This window comes from Camellia sinensis, chromosome 14 (genome assembly GCF_055761805.1).
Source record: "Camellia sinensis isolate YWXY chromosome 14, ASM5576180v1, whole genome shotgun sequence".
Lineage (NCBI taxonomy): Eukaryota > Viridiplantae > Streptophyta > Magnoliopsida > Ericales > Theaceae > Camellia > Camellia sinensis.
Window position 1 is genome coordinate 93,373,305 of NC_138974.1, and position 22,464 is coordinate 93,395,768.

The 22,464-nt window shown below is 35.8% G+C and overlaps 1 protein-coding gene across 12 annotated transcripts; it reads left to right on the top strand.

Moving 5' to 3' along the window:
- Nucleotides 1-6,855: 6,855 nt before the first annotated feature.
- On the top strand, nt 6,856-22,072 carry LOC114287322 (protein serine/threonine kinase). 12 transcript variants are annotated; one of them, XM_082906281.1, is made up of 19 exons: nt 6,856-7,102; nt 8,188-8,256; nt 8,524-10,605; nt 10,722-10,807; nt 10,913-11,147; nt 11,493-13,093; nt 13,264-13,591; nt 13,675-13,890; nt 14,048-14,120; nt 14,214-14,419; nt 14,635-14,697; nt 15,963-16,171; nt 16,264-16,375; nt 16,505-17,029; nt 18,819-19,129; nt 19,249-19,492; nt 19,564-19,637; nt 20,695-20,830; nt 21,732-22,072. In XM_082906281.1, exons 3-19 carry the CDS (start codon nt 10,480-10,482, stop codon nt 21,879-21,881), a joined length of 4,695 nt encoding a protein of 1,564 aa, XP_082762407.1. In that variant the 5' UTR covers nt 6,856-7,102; nt 8,188-8,256; nt 8,524-10,479; the 3' UTR covers nt 21,882-22,072. The 12 variants fall into 12 exon arrangements, 9 of the variants coding, with proteins under 9 accessions (XP_082762407.1, XP_082762402.1, XP_082762408.1 ...); XM_082906282.1 differs by having other exon boundaries at nt 6,858-7,102; nt 10,078-10,605; XM_082906283.1 differs by having other exon boundaries at nt 6,858-7,102; nt 10,279-10,605.
- Nucleotides 22,073-22,464: the final 392 nt, after the last annotated feature.

Genomic DNA, 22,464 nt, shown 5'->3' on the forward strand with positions numbered 1-22,464 from the left:
CCCAAAAGGATCGAATTTGATGCATTGTAGTTGAGTTTTGAGCTTGAGGTTCGAATCTGGAAATTCCAGATTTTAGACTCACGCTCGAGCGGAAAACTCTACGCTCGAGCGTACATATTGAGTTTATGCAGTACGCTCGAGCGGGGAAAATGATGCTCAAGCGGGAATTTCGTGTATCCAGTACTTTGCCTGTGTTTGCAGTCCGCTCGAGCGAGGTAATGCACGCTCGAGGGAGGACTTGTGTCTCACGCTTGAGCGGGTATCGAGCGCCCATCGAGCGTGAATTTCTTGCATCCAGTACTTTTACTGTAGCTTACAGTCCGCTCGAGCGGAGTAATCCACGCTTGAGCGGATTCCTTTTTTCTGCATATCCGCTCGAGCGTAGAAGGCCACGCTCGAGCGGGACCCCTGTTTCAGTAAAATTCTGAAAAGTGTTTTAAAGCGCATCTTTGCATCCTCATTCCATCATAGGCATTCCTAGGCCATGTTTTGGACTCTATAGTGAGGGAAGAAATTAGAAACACACTAAGAGCCAATGAAATAAGTTTTGTATAATTAGAACGTGTGTTTCAAGTGTGTATCTGTTATGTGTCGTGTAGGCCACGTGTCATGTCCTGTCTGATCGATCTGCTCTGTCTGTCTGTCTCCAAGCCCACTGTGAGTAATAACTCTATAAAGTTATGTTTAACCTAAGTATTTTCTGACTGGTATGGTATAATCTGTTTTTTGAAAATGAATGTCCAATTTTCTGAAAAGTATTTGTGGCACCCTTAGTTCACGTGGCCCTTGCCCGGGGTAACAATACCGCGGCCAATTTGCATGTGGCCCTCGCCTGGGGGTAACAATACCGTGGCCAATCTGCACGTGGCCCTTGCCTGGAGGTAACAATACCATGGCAAGATATGGACCTTTATGGTCGTTGGTACCAACTATATATGTGGGTCTTTGGACCAATCTGATCTGATAGCTAATGGGTGTACCACGTATGATCTTATGCAAAATCTGAATATGATAATGTCTATGAATTTGTTTCTGTTTTGAAGTCTGATTATGCTCTGATTTAAATGATGGATTCTAACTTGTGCTGGACATCATTCATATAACCCCTTTACTCTGTTATTATTCACTGCGCTTTTGCTCACGGTTTATATTATGTATATAAGTGAGCCGACACTTGACCAAGACCAGAGTTGACGGCCCTCTGTATCGTTTTGTCAGCCAACCCTTGTGCCTCCCGAGGAGGTTCCGATCGAAGTTCTGTTTTTCTTTTCATGCTAGTCTCTATAACTGTTTGTAAAGTCAGATCTTGGGAAGTTCACTTCTGTAAATATTCTGTAAATATTGTGTATCTAGACTGGCATGTTTATATATCTATAAATAAGTTTTAAAATGTTTCGTCCCATGTACGTTATCATAGCTCATTGGACCTTGTCTATTTTGTATTATTGCTTCCGCAACCCCTTATTATTTGTTAATCTGTTCAGAGGCCTTTGGTAATCCACGGATTACTGGCCGGTTACGGTGCTAAACCTACAGGGGCGGGTTTGGGTCGTGACAAGTTACCACTCCCATTCTCTAAAATCTCACTCTTTTGCCATACTCACGTAACTATGGCATTCAATCATCCTCTCATTCAACCATTGGTAATCACAGCAATCCAACACAATAATGCCTAAAACATTAAAATTTCATAACATTTGGAGCTCAAAAGCATACTTGAGTCCACAATTAGGTAATTTGTCTTTCTCTGCAAGTCTACATTGCCTACTCCAGCCAAATAAAAGAAAATAATTCATTATCAAGGGAAATAAAAGAAACCTACATATCAAGGCCCATAACTCCGTATAAGCTAAGACCAATTAATGATTTCTGTGTGGGCTCATAACTCTGTATATATATACTTATATATATACATATAGATACACAGACATATATATATATACATATACATATATCTATATAGAGAGAAAGAAAGCATGTACGAGTCGGAGCATCAATGAAGCAGAGTTCTTAAGCCTCTAGATATCGCGGCGGTGGTGGTGGATCTGTGAAAATCGGCAGAGAATGATGAGGCAGCGGCGTGAAAAAAGGGCAGTGACAGAAGTGGTGGCGGCGACAGTGGTAGTCACAGCAGTTGTGATGACCGGATGTGTTATTCGCCTTATTTCTCTCTGTTTAACTTTGGGATCGCCTTTAATCGGGAGTCTTGTTAACAGTTCGTTTCATTGTATTTGGAAACTTGTTTAAATTCTTGTTTTCATTTATTTCTGTGTCGAGTTTCTCATGTTTGGAAGGTGCGAGGTTGGGTCCAGGGTGGCTCATGTTAAGCTGCAGAGTTTCTTAGCTGGGAGGGGCAAGCCGCACGTGTGGGGCCTTGGACCGCATGTGCGGGATAGGGCCCGCATGTGCGGAAGATGAGGTCGCACGTGCGGGAAACAAGGGAAATTTTGGATTGCCCACTACATAAAAGGCAGGTGCCGAAGGGAGGTGCGAGAGAGTACCGCACATGCGGGAATGGGTGTCGCACGTGCGAGAGTCGGCTGAGTTCGAAAATTCTGCTTTTCTTTTCTTTTGGAGCTCTGTACATTTTACTTTTTACACATCTCTCTCTCTAAAAACACCATTTCTTCTCCCTTCTCTCTGAAAACCTCACCAAAAGACCATAAACTCTTGATCTCTTCCAATCCATTGGAGTTTTGACCCTATATCCTTCACAAATCTTGGAGAGCTAATTGAGGGCTTCATTTTGTGCGGTGGAGATCGAGCTTCAACACCAATGACTTTGGGAGTTTCATCTCACTTCTTCTCCAAACTTGAGGTAGGGAATTTCTTAGAGTTATATATATATATTTTTGCAAGATTTTGGTTAAATTTTCGGATTTCTCTTGTTAATTTTGAAACTTGATGGTTGGCTCAACAATGTGGGTTGTTTGGGGGTGGATTTACTCCTTATTTCTTTTAAAAATATTTTCTTGAAGGTTTTGAACTACATTGATTGAGAAAAAGAATGCTTTGAAGAAATTCTTTCAAAAGATTTTTGGGTGTGTAAGATTGTGATGAGAAAACCTAGAGATTTAGGGTTTTTGAAAAGTTGTTGAGAACCCATAGATGACATTTTTTTTATATTATTCTTTTGTGCCAAAAAAAATAAGTGATTGGAAAATTTCTCATCTCTATGCATATATATATATAAATGATGAGTTTCATGAAATATGAGAAGTGGTGATTTTGGGAGTTGTTGTACAAGATGTTGATATAATCTTGAAATGACTAAATTGTTGAGGAATGTACAACATAAGGAAATGTTGTTACTTGTTGATAGATTTAATTTAATATGTGGCTATTTTGTGAAATGGCATTGAAAGGAGGAATGAGAAATTTGATTGTTATGGAATTATTGTTGAGATATTTGAAAATGGAGAAAAGTTATGAGGCATTGATAATTGTTACATTATATATTCATTTAATTGGTTATTACACATTTTGAATTGAGTTTGGGAACATTTACATTGAGAAAAGAAAGTTTGTAAATAAATTTTCATGGAATTGCTTGGGGTAAATACGTTGGTAAGTCTGGATAGGAGGTGCTCCGGCTGCTGGCGAATGCGAAAAGGAGTGGCGGCGGGGCGGCAACGTAGTGGGACTCCTCAACCCTTGATCTTCTCTTCGCTCTCTCTCTGTCTCTCTCTCTCTCTCTCACGTCTGAAACGAAAAGAGAACCCTAATATTTTATTTTGAATTACTACACCAAGGTATTCATCTCACCCGTTGGTTCTTCAAGTGATCTTAGCCATCCGTTTTACATCCTTGTTTACTTATTTTCCCTAACTAAAACATAGTTTCGTTGCCAATTAATTAAGGAACCCTCCAAAAATTCAAAATCCTTCTTCCAAAATTTTAATTACAATTGCCGACTAAAAACTTTAGTCGGTAAAAGTCAGCTAAAGGCAACTAAATTTTTTTTAGTAGCTAAATATTGCCGACTAAATAATTTTAGTCACCAAAAATAAATATTTACCGACCAAATAATTGGTCGCCAAAGAGAAAAGCAAAAAATTGAGTTTTTTTTGTCGGCTAAATGTGTTTTGGTCACCAAAAATGTAAATTTGCCGACCAAATGAGGTAGTCACCAAAGATTAAAAATAAAATTATACTAGATATTTGGCGATTAAATTTCTTTTAGTCGGCAAAAGTTAGTATATGACGACTAAAATTTATTTAGTCGCTAAAAATAAGTTTTTGGCCATCAAACTTTTGGTCACCAAAGATAAAAAATAAATTTTTATTTTTCATTCCGTGACTAAATAATTTTAGTAGCCAAAAGTAACTATACAGCGATTAAAATTTTTTTTTGTAGCTAATTGTGGCATATTTAGCGACTAAAAAATTTTCAGTCGCCAATTGTGGCATTTTTAGCAACTACATTTTTTTTAGTCACCAATAAACAATACACCCCAACTAAAAAAGATTAGAACACTACAAAAAATTAAGGTTTTATAGACCAAAATTTAGGGACAACATTATTTTTTAGAGACTAATATTTTTGTTGCGAAAAGTATCGTTATTATATTTTTAGCAACAAAAATTGGACATTAGTGATGAATTATGCTTTTTGGGCTAAATTTTTTGTCTCAAAAAATAAACCATCTTGAGACTAAATTATTTTGTCCTTAAAAGTCTATTTATTAGTGACATCTTCAACATTTTGTCACTAAAAGCCTTATTTTTAACTTTTTAGGACAATCTTTTAGCGACTATCTTCATGACAATGGAAATTAGTACCTAAATGTCTTTTACAACAAAATTTTCACTTTTAGAGACCAAAATATTTGGTCTCTAAAACTCTTATATGTTGTAGTGGTAGCTAACTCTTGTACTTTTGCCGACTAATATAATTTTTGATCGCCAATTTCACAACTTTTGACGATTAAATTTTTTTCAGTCGTCAAAAGTATAATTTCTTGTAGTGATAGCATGTTCTTGTCTTACTAGATTTTATGAAAAAAGGTGTTAATGTTTTGAGTGAACCAAAATGACAAATGTTATATTTGTCTGGGAGAATTTGAGATGAAAGAGGAGTTGAACCAGGTGCCATCATGCAAGCATCTGATTTATGTCGACTGCATCGGCTACTGTCTCCACTCCAACTCCACTTGCCCACTCTGTAGATCCTCCATTAATCCCCCACCCACCACCCCCCACCAAGCTCAGCCACCCTCAGCGGACTTACAGAGATGATCGTGATACCATCACTGCCCACCACCACTACCGATGGAGGCCGTATTCACAACAAAAGGATCAACAACAAGAAGCAGAAGTCAATTATGGATCAAGTATCACAACTCATGGCTATTCATGAGGAGAACAACCACGGTGGTGCCAATATTTATGCTAGCCACAGAATATCCCATGTACTAACTAGTACTAGTAGTAGTAATCACTATATCAGTAGTACATGCTCAAGGGAAAGCCCATTGAATTGAATATGGGCCCTTCAATGTATCCATGTTGCACCTTCTTCTTTTTTGGTTTTTTTTTTTTTTTTTTTTGCTGACAAGTTGAAAATAATTAAATTGACTGATGATACTCTGGAATTGTAAAGCCTTTACATATGCATAATTGCAAATGTTATAAAATAGGATGCGTGCCTTCACATATTGGTCCGTAAATGATAGAATGGATTAACTCTAATTGATGAGTAGCTTTAAAAGCCTTACCAAAAGTCTCTCTACATGTCTTTCCTGCTGAACAAGACTCACATACAGGTATGCTAACTTTGGTGAGAGTGCCCAATAGTCCTCCTCTAAGCCAATCTAAGTAATTCTTTCTTGTCCCATGTGACCTAGTCTGGCATGCCGTTTAATGGAATCAGATACATTATCGGACACTACTATAATAAGGCCTAGTTTGGGAAGAATAAATAAATGTATTTTTTGACTTTTTATAAAATATGGGTTGAATTTGGGTTGGGTTTGAAGTGATGTGCTAGAGAGGTGATGTGACTTAAATAAGATGATGTGACTTAAATAAGATAGTGACTTTTTGACTTTTTGTCTTTTTTTTAATCATGTCAAACTTGGCCTAATGCTTAAAGTTCCCGCATGAAAAATTAAAAACATCTTATTTTTATTACAAATGTAATTAAAAAAATTAGAATGATATTTTAATCACAATTAACTTAATTAAATGAGATAGTATTTACTGTGTTTGGTTTGAGTTTTTTGAATTAAGTTTTTTAAAAATTGAGTTTTTTGATTTTCGTGTTTTTTTGTTTTTAGTAAATATTTTTAAAATTTTAAACATTTTTTTTATTTTTTTAGATGTACCTTACTTAGATGTGTCTAAAAAGTAAAAAAATTATTAAAAAATATTTTAAAAATTAAGAAATACATAAAAATATTAAAATTGTACTAAATTCTTATATTTTTTTGTATTTTTGGTATTTAGTGAATTTTTAAAAGATTTTTTTTACAATTTTTTACTTTTTAGATGTATTTATGTTAGGTGTGTCTAAAAAGTAAAAAATTTGCATAAAATATTTCAAAAATTCAGTAAAAATAAAAAAATACGAAAAATAAGAGTGTAAAATTTTCTGAAAACTATTTTTAAAAAATAAAAACCAAGCAAATTGATTTATTTTTAACCTCACTTTCCAAATTAGTGTGATTATATATCTTTGTTTTTTTAATCACAGTTTCTATATAAATGTGATTGTATATATATATTTTTATTTTTATTTTCATATCTCTATAATAAATGTGATTGTATATATATAATAAATGTGATTGTATATATATATTTTTATTTTTATTTTCATATCTCTATAATAAAACAACACTGTTTTTAAAAGTGTTTATATCTATGAAAGTGTTTTCCTGCCAGCACTCTGTTTCTCACTTCTCCACTACGACCACAGCAGTAACTTTGCCTCTTCCTTTTCGTCGACACCCACACTCCTCACCACCGTCGCTGCTCCTCGTCCCTCCATAGCGACCCTTCGTCTACATCTCGATCGCAACAACTGCGGTAACCCCACGCCCCATCTCGACCATTGCAGCAACTGTCGCAGCCACCATCTTGGCCTCACACAACATTGCGAACGGTGAACACATTTATTTATATATATATATATATATATGCTTCAGTTTTCAAGATCGTTAAACTTTTTGGAAAGCTTTGACAAAAATTTATCTTTGTGTAGAATGAGAACAGCTTGATTTTACCTAATTTGAATCTCCAAATTCATAGAAAAACTATTGCTCTCATAGAGCAAAAAGCCCTAATTTTTCACGCCCCTAAAGCTTATACTTAGAGAGATTTCTTTTTATTTATTTTTTATTTTTTTCTTTTTCCCTCAGTTTGGGTATTGGATTACAACTTTTTTGTTTTAGGTTTGTGAATAATATGGAACTCTTTTTGATCACTGAAGGTACCTGAATTTTTATAATATGGTTTCGTACCTTCAAAAATTTCCTCCCCTTCTAGCCATGGTGTTTCAAGAGATTGTGTTGATTAGGTTTTACTACTCTTTCTCTTTTGGTCTACAAAAGATGCTGACGTTGATGTGTTTTGATCTTTATTAATTAATCTTTTGTGATTACATCATTATTGTTGAATAATTCATCACATCATTATTGCAACACATTGGTTATGAGCAAAGGCCTAAACTGTTATAGTGATGACGAAAGTTACTGAAAAGTTCATTGTGATTTTCAGTTGGGAATGCACATTTTGAAACATGGTAGATTTGTATTCTAATTCCTTAAATTTAGTGATAATAAAAAAAAAAAAAAAAAAATTGCCCTCTTTCTTTCCCCACTCAGTTCTTTTTGAAAAGGATTTATGCAAGTAATGGATTGATAATAAAATGCAATTGACTACTCATATAAAATTCATGAGGAGCAGATTGAGGGAAGGCCTATAACATATCAAATATTAAACTTTCTCAGGGAAAAATTTGAAATTCATCCATTAAACTTACTCTGGAAACATATTGGGATTCAAACACAACTTATTCAGGAAATGCTCATATCATTTCAAAGAGTAAATTTGAATCCCAGTGTGCTCTATATTGCTGCTTGCTAGCTTTTTCTCATGTAGTGTAGCTGCAGTAATATTAAATGTTTCGGTAGTCTTTACTGAGTGTATAGTTCATTAACTTTTCTTCATTATTTTTTACCATTGCAGGAAGGTAAGGCTGATGCTATTTCCCATATGAACACCATTGTCAATTCAACCAGAGGAGATCCAGTTTTGGTTAGTTTTCTCTTTTGCCCTGTCATGAGTGCTATCTATTGATATTTTGCTTATAACTTAATCTGTTTAACTGCCACTAATGTGAATAATGTTGATGTTCGAGCACTAACATCATAAACTAAGTTTGGCTTAGTATTTATTTTGTAGGGTATTGTTGATTTTGAGTTATGATAGCCTTAACACATTATTGTCTTGTTTTCCATATGGTTAAGAATTAGCAGCTGTTGATTTAACTGTCATTTTTTACTTTGTTTTGGAATCATCCAGGAAATTGATCTTCAGGAGCCCTTGTTACTTTTCTTCCTGTGGGATTCCTCTTTTTTTTTTCTTTTTTTGTGTGTGTGTATGGGGTGGGGTGGGATATAATGTTGTTGATTTTGGAGTCCTTTATCTAATTGGGCTTATATGATTTCCACATCTATATTGTTCATTTATCCATAGCGTCTAAGTTAAATGTATAATGTATCATTATTTTTTTTCCTATTAACTGGCCTACTCTTTTTTTTATTTTGTTTTTTGGGTGTATTATACCATATTGCATCTATATATGTTTTCCTTGAGTTGCTTACAATTTTTGCTAATTATTTTTTATGCATGTTATAAGAATTCCATGTTTTGTTCCCTACTCTTTGTATTATACCATATTGCATCTATATATATATATATATATATATTCCCTATTAACTGGCCTATTCTTAATTAAGTGTGTTTTTTTTTTTTTTTTTTTTCCATTTTTTTAATGAGATTTTTATTGTGTAATCACATTAAAAAACCTTTTATTCTTGAACTTTCTTTGTATATATTTTTCCAACACTAGACTTTCATTTATGAAATATGTGGTCAATGTTGTGATTCAAAGGAAATTTTTGTACAAATAATATTGATTATATTTTAAATATTAGTTTTGTTCAGATTTTAACCACGGTTGATATGTTGTGATTGGTAGTCACATTTTGTGGTCGAACTTTTTTTTATCAAACGCACTAATCGTGATAAGAAATGCATATGACTGTGATCTTATCTCACTATTAATCATGGATTATTTAAATTCAATCTCAGGTTTTATTAGTTATTGATCACACTTAAAATTCATGATCTAAATGTTTATTATCATGGTCAAAACATGTGATGAAATTATTTTTTAATGGCGGTCAAAAAATATGATCGAAAATGACCCTGAACAATTACACTCTCAAAGATCACACTTTAACAAAATAAAAAATCCATGATTAAATAACATAAATCACACTTAAAATCCGTGATCTATGTACGATTTTGTAGTAGTGTTTCTGCATACAGCAGATTTTTTGGTACTCAAAAACAGAAAATAAAATATTATTTTTTTAAATGAAATTGACATATTTAGATTGTGCTCTCAATAAGCTTTTTTATTGATATAAAATAGGCTTTCATCGGAGTTGAATTGGAAAAATATGTTTTTTTCAAACCTTTTTGAGTCAAAAAAAAAATCTGGAAATCAGGAAAATATTCTAGAATTTTTTTTTGTTAATTAGTGTGCATAATTAATTAACTCCTTTTAATATTGTTAGCTTTTTATTTTGCGCTATTCAATTGTTGAGTTAATTTATTTTGTGATTAATTAATATGTTGGTTATGTACCAATATATTAAATATGAGTCCTAGGTTATTGTCCAACACTCTTTTCGTTAGATGGAATTGTAATTAGACTCCATCCTTTGACCCATTTAAATTGCTTTTAATTATTAATTGCTCAATTTAATTTAGTTTTTTTTTTTTTGGATGGAGGTGGCATTGGTATTTATTGATACACATGTTTTATTTTATTGTTTATGGTTGAAGGTATACCCCATAAATGTATTGGTGAAGTGGCATCCCCATGTCAATTTCCTTCTGTATTTAGAATCAATGTAGTAGGATTCTTTTGGGTTATAAATTATTTTTTTGGATGTATTTTTCCATAGCCATGTAAGGGGATGCGTTTCACTATCACCAATATATTTCAAGGTTGCCTTAAAATGTTGCACCAAAATGCCAATACAGTTTCAAGTGGAACCCACGAAAGTTCTTTGACAACCGGCATCTACATGCTTCACTTGTTTAGCTTCAAAGCTCGACTCCGAGGACTCTCCCCTAAAGCGAAGCAACAACGGATGGGAAGGGTCCAATTCCAATACTGCAATAGGCACCGTTCCCAGTTGAAAAATGGAAGATTTTGATTTTGTGTCTTCACTTCTCTGAAAAATGGAAGATCAAATGTGCTTCGACTGTCTTCAACGTCGAATTCGCTCCGATTTCTCTGATAATCTCACTTTTTCCCATGCCATCTCCGATTCTGCCTGTCCTTTCGCCTCCACCGCCGTCGTTCAGGTTCCTCATATTTATACACTCCACCACCACCAAACTCATATGACTTCTTGTTTATACATGAATTATTATTATTTTTTATATTTAATTCGTTTATTTCTTTTGTTGTATCGACGTAGATGTCAAATTCTAGTAGCGAAGCTTCATCTCAGTTCATATTGGTGTATCTGCCTAGTGGCCAATATGATTGCTTGACAAAATACATGTATGTTACTCAATTTGATATGATTTCCTATGCTATGGCTTTCTATGATTTACTGTGAATATTGATTCGATGTGATTCCGATTGGACTTGGATTATTTTTTCCAGTGATGAGTATTGTCCAGAAGATCTTCAAGGTAGACACAATGGTGAGAGTGGTGACACAATTGCATCAGTGATTGATCAAGATCAAACTTGTTCACTAGACACTACATTGAATGAAATCCAGTCCAATGGTGGCAGAACATTGCTGGATGGGTTCAGATGCAAAAATTCGACTTGTAACTTTGCCAGTCGGTTTTCTTGCTTTAGGACAATCACTTCCTTGGCTCCGATTGCTCAGGTTGGCATTTCATCTTACTCCGTGTTTGAAGAGCTTGCTTCCAACTATTTTTCTAGGTTCGTTGAAGACCACGTGTTGAGCTCACTTGGTCTTTTGATTGAAGGAAAAGCAACAGGACGAGATAGTATAAATCTTCTTAGTTTAATTGGGATACCGGTATTTAATGAGAATGGCTTCCCTGGGTCTTTAAGGCACCCAAACATAGCTCCTATTCTAGGGATGCTCAAAACATCTGATTATATCAATTTAGTGCTTCCCAAGACTCCTTACACTTTGGAAAACATTCTTCATTATAGCCCTAATACCTTAAAATCTGAATGGCATATAAAATTTTTGATATACCAGCTACTCTCTGCATTGGCTCATATGCACGGTTTGGGGGTTTCCCATGGTAATGTATGCCCATCCAATGTAATGTTGACCGGTGTGTGTTGGTCTTGGTTGCGGATTGTTGATAGACCTTTGCTGAGCTCTGATCCAAGTAAAACAAGTAAAGAATGCTCTCTTACTCCAACTTCGAGGAATGGTTGCTGCATTCAGGGCTGTCCTTCCGAAGGACTTTATGCTGATTTGAAGTTTTCCCAATCTATGGACTGGCATTCTGCCTTTAATAGTTGGTGGAGGGGGGAGTTGAGTAACTTCGAATATTTGCTCATCTTAAACAGATTAGCTGGGAGAAAGTGGGGGGACCACACATTTCATACAGTGATGCCGTGGGTTATAGATTTTAGTGTGAAACCTGATGAGACTAATGATGCAGGTTGGCGAGATTTAAGCAAGAGCAAATGGCGGTTAGCAAAAGGAGATGAACAATTAGACTTCACGTATTCAACATCCGAAATCCCTCATCATGTATCAGATGAATGCCTTTCTGAATTGGCTGTGTGCAGTTACAAGGCAAGGAGGTTACCACTGAATGTTTTGCGTATGGCTGTTCGTTCAGTCTATGAACCGAATGAATATCCTTCTACTATGCAAAGACTTTACCAATGGACCCCTGATGAGTGCATCCCAGAATTCTACTGTGATCCCCAAATATTTTCTTCCATACACTCTGGTATGACTGATTTGGCTGTACCATTGTGGGCGGGTACCCCTGAGGAGTTCATTAAACTGCATCGAGATGCTTTAGAAAGCAATAAGGTCTCATGCCAACTTCAGCATTGGATTGACATCACCTTTGGGTATAAAATGTCAGGTGAGGCAGCTGTTGATGCCAAGAATGTTATGTTGCCTGCATCAGAGCCCACAATGCCCAGGTCGGTAGGGCGCCGCCAGCTTTTTACCCAACCACACCCTGCTCGTCAAGTTGCTACCAGGAAAAGTTGTAATACCACAGCTGAATTAAACATGATTCAATTCCAAGTGAATCAAGTAGAGGGTGAGAAATCTCTTCTTCTTGAAACTGCTCATTTACAAGGATTGGTAGAAGCAGCTGCATTTTGTGAACATGCTCGGCATTTGAGTCCCCTCTACTGCTATCATCTAGAAAATCTTGTAGAAGATGACTCTTCTTCACTAAAGCTTCTAAGTGACAGTTCAGAGAAAAACATAGACTCTTCTTCACTAAAGCTTCTAAGTGACAGTTCAGAGAAAAACATATCTGGGACACCTGACTATGGAAGCAAATATGGGATGCGATCCATTGTTGACTTAAATTATCTTCTCGAGAATATTGAGGTGGGTGATGACACTTCTGTGGGATATCAGGAATTACTGCTTTGGAGGCAGAAATCATCTCGGTGTAAGAGTTTTTCAGAAAGCATCGCGAAAGACATATTTTCTATTGGATGCATCTTAGCCGAATTTCATTTGAGGAGGCCATTATTTGATCCAACCTCATTGGCTCTGTACTTGGAGAGTAGTGTTTTACCTAGACAGATGCAAGAACTTCCCCCTCACACTAAAGTTATTGTTGAGGCATGCATTCAGAAGGATTGGAGGAGGTATTGTCATTAAATTTTCTTTTCCCCTGCTAGAAGTGGTTGAAGCTTTTTGTCAAACTTGGATGTTTGGTCTTGAGTCCTTCCTAAATTCATCTAACTACAAAATCTAAGGGCCTTAGTACTTCCCATTTTCTCCAAACTAATTTAATCTTTTATTCTCAACTTATTAGGAGGCCTTCTGCCAAATGCCTTTTGGAATCTCCATACTTTTCAACAACGGTCAGGTCATCCTACTTGTTTCTCAGCCCTCTTCAACTTTTGGCAAAAGATGGATTATGTCTTCGTTATGCTGCAAATTTTGCAAAACAAGGAGCCTTCAAGGCAATGGGTCCATTTGCAGCTGAAATGTGTGCTCCCTATTGCTTACCGCTTGTAATGACTCCTGTATCAGATATTGAAGCTGAGTGGGCATATATACTACTGAAAGAATTCTTAAAATGTCTGAAACCGAAAGCAATAAAGGCACTCATCTTGCCTGCCATCCAGAAGATTCTACAGGCTAGTTGTAAACATGTTCTTAAATGCTCTGTTATGCATGACTCCCTGTTTTGATTTCTTACTTGGTGAGTCATTTCTTTCAGGCTTCTGGATATTTGCATTTGAAGGTTTCTATTCTTCAAGACTCATTTGTGCGTGAAATATGGCACCGGATTGGTAAACAGGCATATCTGGAGACAACACATCCTTCGGTTATATCAAATTTATATGTTTCACCTCATAAGAGTTCTGCTGCTGCTGCTTCTGTGCTGCTCATTGTCTCTAGTGAAGAGCTTGGTGTACCAGTTACAGTTCATCAGGTTGAATCAAATCTTCTGTTCTCACTTATGTGATTTGATAGATGTAGGAACTTAAAATTTTCATTACTATACAAATTTAGAATTTTCTTTCCTGTTCCAATGTGCTATCTTTTGTTGTTGTTGTTCATAGTGTGCTAACTGTTCCTGTCATTTCCAGACAATCTTACCTCTGATCCACTGTTTTGGTAAAGGGCTCTGCAGTGATGGAATTGATGTCCTGGTTAGAATTGGTATTCTCAATTTATGGGGTCATTAGACTGGTGTCTTTTTGGAAAATGTACTTCTTTGGCTTGTTACGCTAATTTTCTGCTTTTGTTTTTTAGGTGGTCTTTTGGGGGAGAATTTTGTTGCCCGACAGATTCTACCATTACTAAGAAATGTTGTTAATTCGTGCGTCGATGCTTCATATATGACTAAGCCTGAACCCATGCAGATCTGGAGTTCTTTAGCCCTTATGGATTGTCTAATGACATTGGATGGTCTCCTTGCAGTCTTGCCGACGGAGGTGGTTTTAAAGGAGTTGATAGAAGTATGAGATTTGGCATTCACTTTTACGTGGCCCACCTTTATCCTAACAAAAATGCTAGAGATCCCAAATGAATTACCAAATATTCTACCAAATACACACACGGGTGTGGTTTGGTATAATATTTGGCAATTCATTTGGCGTCTCTAGCATTGCTCTTATCTGAAACTGAGCATTTGAAATCACAAATTGATTTGACATTTACTATACTTGTTCAGGATGGAAGTTGCCTGCACGTTATAGTTCTCATGCAAACTAGTTTGGACACTGCAGTTCTTCAGGTGTTTCAAATTCCTGCTCTGATCTCTTGACAATATCTTATGCTTGTTTACTTTTTTAAATATTTGCATTAGTTTTGCTCTTTGTTCTGAGATAACACAGAATTGTTATTCATCTTACTATAGAATAGTGACAAACAAACTTATCGGTAAATACCAGTAAATTATTAACTTCAATGGATAGGCTACAGCAAATGATGTAGATTTAAAGAGAATAACCAACAATAAACGACAACTGAAATACAATGCAAGAAGATGGAGAATTGAAACGGTAACAAATGAACAACTTTAAGATGATAGTCAACAAACTAGGAGTCGCAATCAATTAGCATTCCTTGCATGTAAAGAATGAGAGCCTTTTCTGTGATTTTATTTTTTTTTATATGTAACAATTATCGGGAATCAACAATCCAAAAAGAATCCCTTTAAAAAGGATGAAGGAATAAAGAGAGTTTTTCCTGTGGGGCTACTAGAAATATGAAATACTGATTGTTACTGAGATAGAGGTGTCATTTATGTTGAATTTGGTGCATCTCAGAGATTGGATGGGTTGAGATTAGTTGACAACACACGAAGAATTATTTGTTTATTATGATCGTGCCATTTTGTTGTTGTTGTTGTTGGTTAAGTTAAACAATAATGACAAATTATAGAAGCTATGGCTCCAATTTTGCCATCATTTTTAAAATATAAACCATTAAGTAGGATAAAAATTGCCAAATCTACAACCACAAAGGTTGTACATACAGTTCTCTCTCTCACGTGGCGGCGCACTGTGGTACACGTGAGAGGGAGGGCTGCTGATACAACTTTCATTGTTGTGCATTAGTGTCCCAAATTATAATTTTAGTTTCACAAGTACCAAGTGCGGGTGAGGCTTGTGCCTCTTTATGAAGGCATTAAGTAAGTGTGCTTGCTGCATGACACATTGACCTTTTCCACTTTTTCAATGAATATGTGAGCAGCTGTATTCCATTGCTTTTTCTATGGTTTCTTTCCAACACTTTGCTAATCTGTGCCTCACATTGCACCCTCCACATGTCCCGAAGATAGTGATTCATCCTAATTGATTATTGAGTTGTCAATTGAAAGAGGAATAGCTCTGTTCTAGCCTTGTTTCACTACTACATTCAATGATTTATTCCCATATATTCTTAGATAATGTGAATTAATGTCAATAAAATAATCCTCTTTCACTTACCTGCATCTTATGCACTGGTTAACTAGTTAAAGTTTCTTAATAATGCAATTATTTTTCTGCTCACCAGGTTGCTGCTACAAGTCTCATTGCAATTTGTGAGCGGATTGGCCCAGATTTAACCGCATTGCATGTTCTGCCGAAACTCAAAGAGCTATTCGATGAGCTTGCTTTCTCTCAGGAAACCAGCATTACTTCTGGTTCTCTGGAGAGAAGCTTGAAGGTTACCAAACGAAAAGTAGATGAGGAGGATCCAATTGAAAGTCGTATGGACCTTGTGTGGGTGCTAGTCTTTTCAATTGGAGTCAATTCATAATGTCTTACCTTAATTTCATTTTTAGCGTGTGTTAACTTAATCTGGACATTTACAGGTTGCTTTTGTATCCCCCCTTCGCTTCTCTTCTTGGTATAGAGAAACTTCGCCAGGGTTGTGCCACATGGTTGCTTCTTGAGCAATTCCTTCTACGGTGCCATAACTGGAAGGTATGCTTGTTTCATGGTTCCAAGGCTAGTATCCTTTTTTTTTTGTTTATTTACAAAACAATCAATTCTACATGCTCAAGCACATTTATACTTTGTTGCACTTCACATGCCTGAACTGTCATGATTTAGTGGGAATATACAGGAGAGTCCTCTCGAAGTGGTCCAGACAATATTAATTCTAAAAGGCCTGTTTTTAGCAAGAGCTCAACTTCTTCTGAATACAATCCTGCTAAACTGTTGCTCAATGGGGTTGGGTGGTCAATACCACAATCACAAGGAAACAGGAGTGCCAAAAACTTGATGCCTCATAAGCGAGCAAACGACCTCAATCAAGATCCAGTTGAGCGGCATGTAAAACCCTCAATTTTTGGAAAACATGAGCCATGGCATTGGTTCCCTAGTCCAGCAGCTAGCTGGGATGGGCCTGATTTTTTAGGTCGTGTTGGGAGTCTGAAAGATGAACTTCCATGGAAGATCAGAGCATCTGTAATGCACTCCATCCGTGCACATCATGGAGCACTAAGATCTTTGGCTGTTTGTCAGGATGAGTGTACTGTTTTTACAGCAGGAGTTGGTCCAGGATTCAAGGGAACTGTTCAGAAGTGGGACCTGTCAAGAATCAATTGTACATCTGGTTATTATGGCCATGAGGAGGTATATTCTTATATTCCTTTTGTTAAATTGGAGTATGACACCATTGTTTGCAATTAATTGGTATTTGAGTTCTGAAACCTTTGCTTGTCTTATGCTTTAGCTCTAGTAATTGTTAGTTTGAAAATTGTATTGCAAAAGCCGTAAATGAGATCCAGTTATTTATCTCACTTATCTTTCATATTTATGGCTCTTGTTCTCTAACATATGCTGTTTACATCCCAATGGGCGAATGAAAAGGTGATTTATTAGTTAATTGTTAAGGAATGAAAATAGGGCAGCTTGATTATTTATTTCTATCCCTTATACCCCAGAAAGAATCAAAGAACTAACAAGCTTTTCTATTTCTACTAGAATAATCGATTTCCAAAAGTACTTCTTACTCTGTGTAGTGCAGCACCCCGCTATTTTACAATTTAGCCCAAAAAGACTGACTGGGCCAGGGTCAGACTTCTGTTAGATTAAATACTGTCTCGAGTGGAATGTTCCCCATCTCTTCAGTTCAGGAGGCACAATACTGCTGTCATGGAACTGTATAAATGATTGGCCACGGAACTGTTTTGTCTGGACAACTTCTTTTGTCTGCTTTTTGGGTTTGGGCGGAAAGTAGTCATAAAATGCAGTACATCTAATGGCGAAAGTTATAACTCGTATCATAACATACCATTATTAGATGTCATGGGTCAGGACCAAGGTTCTGAAAAGCGGTTGCGGTCGCCGTAACGGTGGCGGTGACGCGGTTGCGGTTGCGGGGTGTAAAGGCCGTAGTGTAACGGTTGCGGTAACCGAAACCGTGAATTTTTTTATTTTTCGCACAATTTGAAAAAAACTTACCGATATGCATATTTTTTTTCCATGATCATATTTATTGGGTTAAAAATAAATATTGATCAATTTTTGTAAATTTTTAAATATGATTCAATATATTTCATATTTTTAAATAACTATAAACTGAGTTTTTTACATTTTATTTTAATAATTAATGACTTTATATTATACAAAAAATCAATCACTAACTATTATATATAAGATAAACAATGACAAAAGTAAGAGAATAAATAAGAGTCTAAATATATATATACATATTTTTACCAAGCCAAATAGATAATGACCACACTTATTATTATTATTATTTTCAAACAATACATAGATAGACACACACAAACAAAATGGTTTAGTGATAGCAACTGAATAGAATAGCATAGGTCTTACAGTTTCAACAAATCAATAACATGTTCTTCATCTTCCCTTTTCTCTCTCTCTATCTCTTGCTCCTCCATTTTCTCTCTTTATCTTCCCTCTTCTCTCCATCCCTTTTCCCCCATTTTCAGCTTTTTTTTGTGTTTTTTTGAAAGAAATAGTTTGGAACCGTTACGTAACAGTGCGTAACAGGCCGTTACGGCACCGTTACGACCGCTACGATAGCCGCTACAACCGACACACCTGTGAATCTCATTCACACTGCAAAAACGGCCGTAACGGGTGGCGGTAACCGCCAAAACCGTTACGTAACAGCGTTACGTAACGGTTGCGGCCGCTTTTTAAAACCTTGGTCAGGACAAAAGGGAACCATTTCAATTTAATGGAGTGACTAAGTGCTGTTGACTTCAATAACTGTTGTAGAGCAATATTTCTTAATTTCTTCTTGAAGATTGTGGAATTTTATCATATGAACATTAGATTATTGCTTTTCTAATTGCATTTGAATATTTCAATTTACTATTCTTGATGCATATCATGCTCTGTTATGTTTTTATGGTTGATATGTCTCTAATTACTCTCCAACTTTCAGGTTGTGAATGATGTTTGCGTCCTGTCGTCCCATGAAAGGGTAGCTTCTTGTGATGGAACAGTACATGTTTGGAACAGCCAAACAGGGAAACTGATATCTATATTTGCTGAATCATCAGCAAATTCTGCTGATGTTGCTAGCCCTTCAACTTCTGCCTCAAAGATAAATACTGATCAGCCCAATATGCTAAATTCCAATCCATTATTAAGTGGAATATTTTCAACTTCATTTGATGGGAGCTTGTACACTTGTATGCATCACCTAGAATTCATTGAAAAGCTTGTAGTTGGCACAGGAAATGGTTCTCTCAGGTAAAGACTCTTAGAGTGAGATTTGCATTCTTAGGTGAAGCAGATCAACCAAAAAAGGAAAAAAAAATCAACATTCTTCTAATGCAGTTCGGCCTTTTGAATTGTACTATTTCATGCAGATTCATTGATGTTACACAAGGTCAAAAACTTCATCTATGGATGAGTGAATCTGGTGAATCCAGTTTCCCTTCTCTCATTTCTGCTATATGTGCATGTGGATCTGACAAAATGCAAGCTGATGGAGCTGCAACTTCACCATCTTGGATTGCAGCTGGACTAAGTTCTGGAATTTGCAGGTTAATTGATGTGAGAAGTGGAAATATTATTTCCTCGTGGCGGGCACATGATGCATATGTAACTAAGGTAATTTAAATTGCTAAATGTAAAATGCAATTTAATGAAGTGTAGTTTCATTTATCTTCCCATGCCTGCAGTTAGCTGCACCAGAGGAACATTTGCTTGTCTCCAGCTCTCTTGACAGGACTTTACGAGTTTGGGACTTGAGAAGGTAATTGGATATCTTCTTAGTTACTTGAAAAACATGCAAAGTTAACCCGAGTGAGCAAGATTCCTTCCAAGCAAGATTAAGACGAACCTGATCAATTACTTGTAATGATACAAGCCAAATCATATTTTGGGCTGCACTTATGGGGTTTGATTACCCCTTTTACTAGGTGGATTCTTGTTCTTATTTTTGTCTGTGAAGGAAAAAGTAGAACCTTTCAAGTTTCATGTACAACCCTGCCATTCTATAGACTTCCCTGATAACATGTCAATGCAAGTATTGTTCACTAAAAAGCTCTGAGCTTTGAGCTCCTAAAAGAAAGTTATTTACTCGAGTCTTGACAGTCACTAAGTTTTAAATAACTATGGAAAGGATCACCCCCAGATTTTAGTCTGGATGATTACTCCTGCCACCCCAAAAAGGGTGGTGTAGGGTTCAGGTCCCAGTTGGCACATGGGAGTGTGTCTCAGCAATAGAAAATCAAAAAGAAGTTACAGAAAGTAGCTGTTGTACTGTATAGTTTCTCACATCCCCCACTGTACCCCAAATGTGTAGTAGGTATCCCTGCTTTTTCCATGTTCAGTTGTGGCTGGGAGCAGCCACTGGGGAAATGTTTCTCATCCTGCCTAAAAATCTTACAAAGGCGATGAGAAGGGAATTTGGAAGCATTTGGACAGGAAAATAATGAAAAACTTTCAAATTCAAATATATGTCCATACATATTGATTAATTTGCATGTAATTATCTATGTATACAAAGATATTTTGTGGTTTGTGGGCAGGTGGCCTTGTTTGCCATTGTTTATTTGTTTTTACTTTTAGGGGGAAGGCGGTTGGGAGGAGGTTGGTTTGAGAAGAAAATTTAAATGACAATTTTTCTCCAAAATAACTATGTCATTCCGGCTCAAAATTTCTCTCTTTTTCCAAGGGAATTGGAAAAGGGAACTGTTCTAGTTAAGTTAAACAGAATTTTTTTTTTTTTTTTTGAACTAAGTTAAACAGAAGTATGACATTAGATATTTTGTGTCTAATTTGTTGTTTCTGTGGACATTTTCTTGCAGGAATTTACCGTCACATCCTATTGTTTTCAGAGGTCATGGTGATACTGTATCTGGTTTTTCTGTGTGGGGACAAGATGTGATTTCAATCGCCAAAAATAAGATTGGTCTTTCTTCTTTAGCTAGATCTGCAGAAGAAGTAAGTATACCAAAATGTTTTTCTTCTTTTTTTCTTTTTTTCTTTTTTTCACCTCTACCCCACACCACCACCATGTTTGCTCAGTATATTCTACTTGCATGACAATTGTAATTTTTTTTCTCTTTCCTTTTTCACCCCTACCCCCACATCACCACCATGTTTGCTCAATACATTAGAAGAGCCTTCCAACTCATGTTATGATCTAGATCCCTAAATATGACTCAACAAGTCATTATCGCCTCTCCAGTTTTCTTTAGGGAGATATATGCCCTTTATAGAGTTTTACATCGCCTTGATTTGGAAGATCCAAAATCAAAGATAGTGGTATTCGCAACTAAAAATGAAAAAAGATTCTATAACCCACAATTACTTGCATGACAATTACAAAATTAACCTTGACAGCTAATCAAAGCAATGATTGTTTTGATTATAAGATGTTGGGTTTATGAATCTTAGTATTTCATCCTCTGTTAACTACGTTTCACCCATTCATTTCACACAAAAGAACATCATTTGTCGGAAATGGATCTTCTACTTCAATTTTGTTCTCAAGTATTCATAGTCAATTGGATGGCTAAGAATTGGTTGACCTTATGTATGTTTCCCCCCTATTGGTCTAGTTTAATATTTTTGACAAAATAGTTTTGTTATGTATCAAACTGAGGAGTTGTGATTAGCTTTTCACATCATTCGTTTGTTTATCTTACATATCCCAAAAAATAAATAAATAAATAAAAATCAGTTCATCATTTTTTCTTCCTTACTCCCTCTTGTTTGAAAAAAGAAAAAGAAAAATACAAAGGAAAAAGAAAAAGAAAGCTTGGTCAAATTTGTATGTCATTGTTTCTATTCATTTGTTATTGTAACTTGTATATTTACCTCTGAAAATGGCATGTGGCAGGATGGGGAACATCGTATCACACCTCAATATCTCTATTTGGCAGATCGTGGAGTAAGGAACATGTCGGTGTTGTCAAGTTTGAGTATTCTACCGTTCTCACGACTGTTCCTTGTCGGCACGGAAGATGGTCATTTGAAAATATGTTGCTAGATTGCCTTTGATGTCTATATGTAGTTTTCTTTTGTCATTTTAGAGATAGGTTTTCCCAAGGATTCTCGGGGGCGGCTTCTTTCATTTTGTATTGTATTATTTTGTCATATTCATATATGCTTATCATTTGTTATGTCATGTTATATATGTAAAAATGCTTGATCAAGAATTGCTAGTTTTAAAATCCCAAAGGAGGCTTGTTGATGTGCATCTATTCTAAGGTTTTGCTTTGAATTATAGTTTACTGAGGGACAGATGAGATGTTAGGGTTTGAGAAAGCTGATTTTGTTTTGTCGGTTAGGATATCTAATGAGGATTGAATCTGATAGTCTCTCAATTTGAACCTTGTGTGTTACATGGTATTTGCCAGTCCAATGCCATTGAAGCAAAGCTATTGCACTTCTAGCAACATGTATATTGACTATTTTAATTGAATTTTAAAGATATTTCTATATGAAAATATTGATATCTAAGGAAGAATTATAAATGAGTAGACGAATTATTTAATTTTCAATATTCCAGCAAACAAGTAAATTGAAGTCATTGAAATAAAAATACTCCTACATTCATCCTGGATACCAGA